The 10,273-nt window shown below is 39.7% G+C and overlaps 1 protein-coding gene across 1 annotated transcript; it reads right to left on the bottom strand.

The window, feature by feature from the left end:
- Positions 1–1,299: 1,299 nt before the first annotated feature.
- On the bottom strand, positions 1,300–9,901 carry tm4sf18 (transmembrane 4 L six family member 18). Its single transcript, XM_049587677.1, has 4 exons — positions 9,581–9,901; positions 5,579–5,647; positions 4,803–4,945; positions 1,300–2,905 (listed from the first exon to the last, which is right to left on the bottom strand). Exons 1-4 carry the CDS (start codon positions 9,758–9,760, stop codon positions 2,707–2,709), a joined length of 591 nt encoding a protein of 196 aa, XP_049443634.1. The 5' UTR covers positions 9,761–9,901; the 3' UTR covers positions 1,300–2,706.
- Between the last annotated feature and the right edge of the window lie 372 nt (positions 9,902–10,273).

Raw genomic sequence — 10,273 nt, 5'->3', positions numbered from 1 at the left:
CTGCTAATCTGTGCTCATCCATTTTCTCTCATAACTAAGATCCAGACGTTTTTACCGGGAGCCAAATTATCAGCAGAGATTTCTTCCTCTTCAAAGTAAATGGACAAAACAATGGTCCCATTTAGAGCCAGTGTTTGGTTCGTCCTTCTGGGCTATCACAGAATCATAGCTTTGTAGGCGATCTACATGGACAAGGACCTGCTCCTAGGCCCTCAGGAAAGCAGTTTAGCCTGGCAACCAGTTTTTCCCAGTGACCAGTCATAGTTTTGCAGTGAAAAAATCCCCTGCGGCCCAAAAAGCATTTTTCCATGGACCCCTATTATAAAAGAGAACTCTGTAAAATTGTTGACAGCTCACCTTGAGCTGCGAACATGGTCAGTTACTTTCTACTGTGAATTTTTGATCCACGGTGGTTTTGTATTTGTAAAATGTTCCTGGAGCCTAGAAAAGCTTTTTAAAAATCTGTGATGTCATCACAATGTAAAGTTTATGAGCTGAGCGGGAACTTACAGGCAGGGCCAACTGTTCATATTCAGTGGGCTGCATACCGCATAAGTAAACCTGGCAGCCAAAAACATTTTTGGCGTATGCGCCAGGCGAGCAATGCCATAGGGCTAAATAGGCGCCATTTTGCCTTCCAGTATCTAGGTATTATTAAGATTTATGCCTGCTCCCTAAGTAGATGTAAACAGCTCATTCTAAGATAACAAAACCACAACAATTCTTATTTTTAGGTGATTATACACACAAAAAATATAGAAATACTATATTCCATTTCTGCCAATATATCCCACCTAAATCCTTCACACGGGACCTTTACATAAAGCAATTTTATTCACATGGTGCCATGAAGAGAAAAGAAAAATATTCTTCCCACAGCCACCTTGTCAAAAGACCTTGTAAGATTTAGTTTCATTTTCTGAAAAATTAATTGTAATGGGACTGGTTCTCAGGGTCCAAAGCCACATTTACTCAGTTTGGCTATGGATCAATAACAGGCAACTCTGGAAGCTCCAGGAGATAAACTTTAGTCCAGGAATCAGTTACAACACACCGAGCGCGCGTTGCATGAACCCACACGTACACAAACCAACATGTTGACATATCAAACGTAAGCTAATGTTTCATTTGTGTCAAACACTCACGGCCTCTGTAAGAGTGAGTTGGGCCAAAAGTGGAGGTGCAGGAGGGAAGTCAAGCATGACTGAGACACACATGAGAATGTGCTGGTTATGAAGTTTAACCACTTTTTGTTGACAAAGAGGACAAAGATCAGCTTCAACTTAATGACTCACTAGATACTCAAAATGGAATTTTTTATTCAAGGCAGCACAAACAAACATACATTATAAAAATATGTCACTAAAATATATATAAAATGTCCATTAACACTGATCTAGCATCCAAAAGACGTAAAGAAAACAATTTACAACAAAATGCTCTGAAAATGAAAACAAATGTACAAACACACACACAAAAATCAGCTCATAATCCTCACGTGATCCAACACAGTGTATGAAGTATAAATGTTGGATCCACAAGAATTAAACTGCACAGAGGGGACACTTCCTGGTGTATTAAGATAATCATGTTAACTAAGATCCAAGGACACCACACAACACATGGCTGCCATCTGTAGTGTACTATTTTACTGACATTGATTTAAACTGTAGTATCATTTATTTACATAATAAAAACCGAAGTGTTCTGTTGTTGGGTTTATGAAGGTATACAGTCAATAATAACAATAAAGAGAGTGAGCGACATTGGCATTGTCATTCATCCTCTTTAAAGAAAAAAGCAAAGCAAGGCACATCAAAGTTTCACAAGCTGTTACTTACTTCAGTGAAACCTACTGTCACATATACCTAATAATATTATTATTATTATCAAGGATGCTCTGCTTTGTCTTTATTATTCATACATGCCTCCTTTCACAAGAATTAAGTCAATTTTATCTTTTTTTATGTTTTCATTGAGTGTTCATGACAGAGACACTCACATTTACATTATTCTGGAATAATAACCTGTCGCCATTGAAATGTTGAGACTTACATCAGAAAATATCACCATCACTGATGACTGCGCAGCGATTTTTTTTGTCAAATTTGCCCTCAACATTTCGTCATTATTCTCAAAATGCAAAAAATCTTCTGATTTGTTTTCATTACGCCTGACTGGCACTAATACTGAAAGTTCAACATTATTCTCAACAAAGCGATTTCATTCTTAGCATTTCAACTTCATTCTCGACAACTCGACATTAAGCTCATAATACAAAATTAAAAAAATAATTTCTCCCCTGATTTATTCTTCCCTGTGCCTGACACTAATACTGACAGTTTGACTTTATTTTCTGCATTTTTACTTTATTCTAGTAATGCAAAAAAACTTCTCCTCTGATTCCTCTGATTTACTTATTCTTATGCCTGGCCCTGATAGATTTTTTTTTTTTTAATGAAAAGGTTAAAATTACATGATTACACTGACGTGGCTGTCAGGTGTTTATGATACTGGATGAGAAAGTGTGTCTAAGGCCAAGTTGTACTCACACACATATGCATAGCACTGGGCAATAAGGCTGTGTGTGCAGAGTTTCACATATGCATGGCTCCATTAGTGTCCTGTGTGTGATTTCTTTTTTCTTAATGTGTGCACATGCACTTGTGTCTCTGCAGTTGTGTCTACATACATGCGCATGTTGATTTAAGCATTAAGACTATACTCCTGCTTGTAGCAACAGGGCCGACAGACGGCGTTGACTAAACCGTTTCCCAGCTGTAAGAGACAGATGATGAACTCCAGCACAGAAAGGCCCAGTAACACGCACAGCAGAGTCACGTTCCACTCTACGATGTGAACTGGCTGAAGACACCGTGACCACTTCTCTGGTTCTAAGAGATACCTGAGGACATACAGAAAAAGGATAGAGATCAGTAGACAATCAATCACAGACTGCAGCCTCACTTTACTCAGAGAGCTGCACTACATACTTAAAATGCTGAAATAGTAAAGGGAAGTGTTATCTCTTAGTGCACACTGATGAGTTAAATGACGCAAGTAAGCAATAATACATGATGAGGTGCCCTGATATGTAAAAATAACAAACAAGGTGGGTGCAAAGTCCATTATTTTCTATATTAGGGCATCTTGTTGTGTCTCATCACGCTTATGGTCATTTACAACATGCGATAGCAGAAATTGTTTATTTCTAGTCAGTTTTATCCACAGTTAAATCTGTTTCATTAATGAATATTAAATGGTAACACAACATTACATGGTGTATAAGCACTGTTACTATGGCTGTGTGCAGTTTTATACTCTTTGCGAACTCATTTAGAACTGTGGTTAACCTACAGCAAGTTAGAGATGTGGGTGACAAAATATCTTTACCCTAAGTTCACATTATTTGAGATTACCTATCACAGGTGATCTTAGATCTTACCAAACTGATACTTGAGTACTTTAGCTGGATTAAAATGGGCCATTTAGCATTGTATTCAATGAGGACACCTAGCCAACCTGATTCAGCCTTTTCTGATTGTACCAATAATGTTAGGAATTACTAGCTCCAGTAGTGATGCGAGAAACACTTTCCAGAAAAAACACAAGGCTGTAAAACTAGAAATGTGTAGTGAATGCTCCAATGATTGAAACCTGTATTGTGAAACTTCAGCTTTCTATTTGATAGTCTTTTACGCAGAAATGAGACCCAAAATGGTTAACTTATTGATCGATCAAAAGATTAAACAGTACCAGCTCTGATAATTTGTTACTGTACGTTCACACCAAAAGCGACCAGAGCTTCCAAAGCGGAGAAAGTCATTCATTTTCAATGAGAGCCCGGTGACTTGGGCGACCTGGTTGTCAGCCGCGTGTCTTGGGCGACCAAAGCGACCAGAGCGGCTCCGGAGTGGAGTTAAAACACATTTAACTTTATGGTAATAAGCTCTGACACGGTTCGGCGGCAACCAGTCGGAATGCTGATGTGCTTCGATGAAGCGGGTCCCAAAGAACAAGCCATGTAACTTTGGTTCCTACAGCACACTTGTTCTGACAATGAATATCGAGAAGTTTATTATTTGTGTTTGTGCCCACTCAGTCCTTTATAATATGTCGCTGTTCAGTTACAGAAACCAAAATAAAAAGAATGAGGCTTGGGACCGCGTCCTGGAAGTAGTTGGTTGGTCTGGTGATTTTCAAAGTGTGTAATGTTAGTAATAGAGGAGAGAATTGCGGGCTAATGTTGCGATGTAGCATGCAAGTCTTCCTTGCTTGGTTTGAATGGGATGACATACGTTTTCTGTTTTCATTGACCAAACATAACTTTCTGTAGGCCAACTATGAGCTTTTTGACTGGACAACAGCAAGCAGCAACTACGCTGCTTTCAAGCCAGTAGTCCGCTTTGCAGCTCCTTTAAATTGACAAGCACAATCGAACATTCAATGATTCACGTGATGAGCAACTAGAGCGACTACAAATATTTTTGACAGTCGTGCTTCTTTGCGTCTTTGGAAGCTTTTGGTGTGAATGTACAGTTAGTCATTTGCCATTAATTAAGCTACAATGCCAAAAGACCTCACTGGTTTCAGCTTCAGCTGGTTTCAGTTTTATATAATTGTAAATTCAATCACTTTGAGTTTTGGACTGTAGGACAAAACAAGCAAACTGTAAAAATTGTGATGGAGATTTTTTTCACTATTTTCTGACATTTTATAGACTAAATCTAAATGCTTTATAAATAAACGGAGTAAATAAACCTCATGCTACCAACCACACACACGGCACAGTATCTCCCTACCTGCCCCACTGGTCTGCAAAGGGGTACGACCATCCGTAAGAGGTGAAGCACTGGGGACCCTGTGCCAAAGCGAACCCTGACATGACGAAACAGTAGCCAGACCCCACCAGGCCGACCACAGCTGCCAACACTGACCCGCACATCTGGAGAGGAACACAGACACACAAGTGATTTTCAAGGACAATGTGCACGTGTTTGGATGCCTTTGTGAATGCGTGTGTGACTGCAGCTGCCACACACACACACACACACACACACACACACACACATACACAACTGCAGCTGTGCATGTGGCTTGAGTGGCGTGAGCCAAGCTTACTTTGTTGAGTGTTATCTAACAATGGGCTCCTTGTTGAATTATCATAGCTGGATTAGCATTAGCATTCCACCTCATAAGGACACAGTGTTGGCTGGCTTAATGACAACTGTACAGTATTATCCTCCAAGTGGTGAGAAGGAAATGGCAAAAAGGGGTAAAATGGGAACAACATGAAGAGTTATAAGGGGTGAGAGACCAGTGTGTGTAGCAAGCAGAAATATACGAACATAAAACTAAGCCTTGGTTATATATTTAGAGAGGGTTTTCTCTACATGTCACTGCTAATTGTGCTAATCACTGTATTGCGCTAATTCATCATAAACAAAGTAGGGGCTTCTCTACCACACCGTTAGCTTAGCATAGCTGTCACTACAGGAGTATGAGTTGTTGGTGCAGACTTAGCATAGTGTGTCTCCTGCAGATGAAGTGTTATTGATACTTTGGTAAATCCCCTTACCATTAAGCTTGAATTCCAGCAGCAGCTACATTTCCCCAGAGTGATGAAGACCACAGCTGGAACCAGCATCTGGAAACACAGAGTTAAATGTCAGGATATTTTCGTTTTTAGTCTTGATACACATTGAAACATTTGAGATAGGAAATTTGTAGTGTAGGAAAGTAAATGATCATTAATCCTGCTTTTCTTTAATTGCAATTGCAGGCAACATTTCATATCAATACCTACCACTCCAACATAACAACATATCACTGGCATTTTACAGGTACTGTGATAAATACAAAATGTGGAGCCCATTGCCCTGATTACATAAAAAATGAAACTTTTTCTACTCAGATTTTATACATGTGGTGGTGTGCTCTTTATACATTAACAGTCTTCCCAAAATTAACTGTAAAATTTGCATTATATCACCTTGCTGACAGTATCTAAATATATTACAATATATTGAATCGTAACCCATGTATCATGACACGCATTGTATCACCAGATTCTTGCCAATACACAGCCCTACAATCAACATAAGGCTGTAATGCCCAATGGGGGACTGCCCATTGTTCTGACAGCCCAAAATTCCAACGACTGTTAGTCCAAAAAATGTCCCAGTGGACTTAAAGCTCATTTCTCTAACAGCCCATTATTCCCCACCCCACGGGTACATTACATTTGTCATCTATGCTGTGGTGAATTAGGTTAGGTTAGGTTAGGTTCGGGCACAAAAAACACTTGGTTGTGATCAGGAAAAGATCATGTCTTAGCTTAAAACACCCACATTTGGTGGCACAAAAGTGGCTGAAAATCCAGGGACAGGCACTGCAATGCTGACACTAACTGCAGGGTGTGTGTATTTTCAGAGAAACAGGACTTCCGATCAATGGCTGTTTGTTGTTGGGATAACAGGCTGTCAGAGAAATGGGCTTTAGTTCCCAGGGACATTTTTCGGACTAATGGGGCTTCGGAATTTTGACCTATCGGAACCATGGCATGGCACCGCTCATTACACACTATAATCAAATATTAGGTCTGTTTTGACTTTGTCAGATATGGCTCAGCTTTCAGCAGTCTAAGCAGTAATGTGTCAGCATCAGCTCTACCTAGGCCTATGCGTGCATGCTAACACAGTAGCCTATGTAGCATGGCAAATAAGATATATATATATATATATACTGTAGTAAACAGGGAGTCAAACTGTGAACTGCAAGAGGAAGAGAGAGATAATGGCAATCCTACATCTGTTTGTTTGTTTGAGAGTTCTACTGTTTTAGTATCCCCCCCTCCCTTTTTCCTCTCCTCCTCTTTCCTGTGCTGTTGTCTCTCTCCCAGCGGTCAAGGACTTTAAATCACATCCTAACAGAGGGAGGGAAGTTCCCAAGGTCTTACACATACACACACACACACACACACACACACACATACAAAGATCACAGGAATCATTACACACACATCCTGGATGTCCCCCTAAAGCACTATCTCTCAGCACAGGCAAAGAGAGACAGGCTGACAATACAGAGGGAAGTGCACGGGGAGAAAGGAAGGGATAGATAGAAGGAAAAATGAGGGAGGAAGAGTGAAGGAGAGGGAGGGAGCTAAAGATAGATTCTTCTCAGGGGGGTTCAGTTTGCTCTTTGACTATTTTGCATTCTGTCATTTCCACAAAGAAAGGAAAAGCCCAAAGAGGAAAAAATAAGCACAGCATGTCAAAAGTCATCTCAGAAAAAGTAAAAAACATCAATAAAATTAAGTCATGTATGGAAATCTCCAGAGTTACAGGTGGTTCCCTGTTCTCTTCAAATTACATGCACAGACTAACTTAAACTCAGATAAATAACTGTATTCCTAAAATGCTGAATAAAGGTAAAGGAAGGTAAAGGTAAAGGTAAAGGCCATTATTTGGGATCGGCTCTCACTAAAGACCTTTCTACACAACCCTGATTTAATACAGACTTCCTCCATAGTTCCCATTAAGAACTTCCCAGCTGTTCAAGGGGCATTTTATTGTGAAAAATCTTCAAGAAGTGTCATCTAGAGCATGTGAAAGGGACATGTTAAGGTTCAGACTTTTCTCTCTCATAACTTGACTGCACTTCATAATTTCCCTGGTCATTGTTCTGCATCCTTTTCCGGTTTTGAAAGGCTTGGTCTCCCATTTGTGTGCTGATTCGTCACCTCTATAAATAAAGTTTTCTAGCAATGAGGCACTGCAGCAGCAAAATGTTCAAAACCTGTCGCACCTTTTACTTGTTTTGACAACTTAACACTAAACTTATGCAGAAATTAGTGCCTAAATCGTCCTTCTATGCGGGAAAGTCAAATATGAGCTGCTGAGAAATGCCTTTTTTTGAATGGTCAAAAATATACTGTTAGATATACTGTTACAGTGGAGATGGGCACGTGCTTGGTTCATTTAGTTTTACATACATCATTTCTGTTATGTAGAATACAGTATCTATTTTAGTTGCGTGTTAAAATTAACTGAGTAACTTTTTATTTTCACCTGCACAGACTACAGCAAACCACATTAAAAACAAATCGAAATATTTTACAGAGCAAAGCTTTATGTATCCAACACAAGTGCTCTGCTGGTCAACAAGGTTAATCTTGTTTGGTAAAATACAATCTCTCCTCTGTTCCTCCGTAAAACCAAACTAAAAGAACAGCTCCTTTCTGCTCAGTCAGAGCATAAAGCCATCAGATCAGCAGCATGTAGCAGACGGATTAACTGTGAATTCACACAACACTTCATTGTTCTCAATGAGCAACTGCAAACACACTCAGACTGAATGGTGCTGAGTGGAAACAATTGACATTTAATAACATTTTGGTCTTAAAATCCTGTGAGTATTAGAACTAGACAAGAAAAGCAAGTCTAAGCCTAAATGAGTGTGAATCAGCAGTGGCTGTATGTAATGAACACAAAGTGAGCACACATAATAGCACACACTGTATCTCCATGTACCAGCGTCTGCCTCCACAACCACTGAATAAGAGAAGAAGGGAAGTGAGTTATCAGTGAATGCAGTTTGATCATGATGCTGTGTAAAAGAGCTCTCAGTGGTAAGGTTTTAGCGTCACATGGCTGAAATGCTGTGAAAGAATGTCATTCATTTTTGTGTAAATGAAAAAAACGGTGGTCAAAACATGGTTTGAAAGAATGTTACTGGTGAAAGGGGATCTCATAACTTTTAGTTTCAGTTAATGTCTCTCTCCGGAGGCAAATATTAGTGACGAATCCCACCACGCGGTGGTACCAGTGACCTCAGTTAAACCTATATCCACAGTGTTTTTGTTTCCTCGGCCAGGCAAAATAATCCGATCTGATTATTTATTTGGAACAGTGCTGCCACATTGCTCTGATATCAAACAATTCAACTTCTCTTCAGTCATTATGGTGGATAACCATTACTGTCATGATGAAAGTCAAAGCTTTAAATCTTCACACTAAGACAAATTATTTTTTCTGTCATGATGAAGTACATACAAAAGTTATAGCTGGATGAAACGGACACAAACTCTCCCTTCTGAAGTTTCACTAATGGCTTATTCCAATATTCTTATGAATTTTCAAGACTAATAGGATGCAGATATAAATATCCAAAACTTGCTTCTCTGTAAAACTTATGTAACTGCAATCTGACCATATCTGAGCACAAAAAATGGATGTAAGAATTTACACCAGGTGGAAAAAGAGCTTTCATGATACATCAGTGTTTTGTTTAAAATCTTGCCTCATTAAAGGATTCTTTTTTGATCAATAATAAAAAGAAACAAATCATCAGTTTTTGAAAGATGGTAAGCACATTTATATGTAATGGAAAGCAAAAAGTAACTTTGGACTGCATCAAGTTAAAGGAAAGTCATCCCATGATACTAAAGTTGAGCTTTTGAAGAGACGATATCCACGCTACACTTTGTTCGGCCCATGTGAAATAATGGGACCTTAGTGTGTTTTATCCTTTCTTCCAAAGATGTATCTGTCATGACCAGCACCTAATTTTTACTCACCATCAATCCCCCTCCTCCTAGTCCACCAAAGTACCAGATGTAGCTGGCCAGGCGGTCCTGCTGGATGTAGGTGGTTTCTCCCATGGGAAACAGCAGCAGCAGGTTGGCCAGGATACAGCAGAGCGCCAGAGGCAGCAGGGCCAGACCCAGAGACCTGGCGAAACCCACCGAACAACACATTGCTCACCCAAAGACACACTCACAACCGCAGGGAGGAGAGGAGAGAAGTGGAATGGACTGAGGAGAGCGAGAGTAAGAGAGAAAGAGGGGAGGGAAGGGTCGGAGCAGCTGGGGAGCCAGGAAACAAAAACAAGTGACGGGAGCCTGTTGTATGTATGTGTGTGTGTGTGTGTGTGTGTGTGTGTGTGGTTGTGTGAGTGTGTGTGTGTGTGTGTGTGTGTGTGTGTGTGTGTTTCCCACAGCCTTTGAGTCAGCCTTGCCTCACAGAGCACTCTAAGGTATGAATTTCCTTCAGAATGACTGACTCACTACAACAGTGATTTTTTTCCTACTTCCCTTTTTTCTACTTATGGTTCACACATTTGTACAGTATATCTATCATGTTATATGACAAGACTATACTACATAACTTACATTATCAAGTGTTGATCATTTTGTCTTTAAGATGAAAACAATTTTCAACTAGAATAACCGACTCAAAAACCAGTCATTTACAGTTGCAGTTACAGTTTA

Source organism: Epinephelus fuscoguttatus, linkage group LG10 (genome assembly GCF_011397635.1).
Source record: "Epinephelus fuscoguttatus linkage group LG10, E.fuscoguttatus.final_Chr_v1".
NCBI classification, from domain to species: Eukaryota; Metazoa; Chordata; class Actinopteri; order Perciformes; family Serranidae; genus Epinephelus; species Epinephelus fuscoguttatus.
The sequence above is the reverse complement of the archived record's forward strand: the minus strand, read 5'-3'. Positions and strand labels throughout refer to the sequence as shown.

Coding starts and splice junctions, on each gene's coding strand:
- tm4sf18 (XM_049587677.1), bottom strand. CDS start 9,760: ATGTGTTGTTCGGTGGGTTTCGCCAGGTCTCTGGGTCTGGCCCTGCTG. Junction 5,648..9,580: donor TAGGAGGAGGGGGATTGATG/GTGAGTAAAAAT, acceptor CTGTGTTTCCAG/ATGCTGGTTCCAGCTGTGGT. Junction 4,946..5,578: donor GCTGGAATTCAAGCTTAATG/GTAAGGGGATTT, acceptor GTTCCTCTCCAG/ATGTGCGGGTCAGTGTTGGC.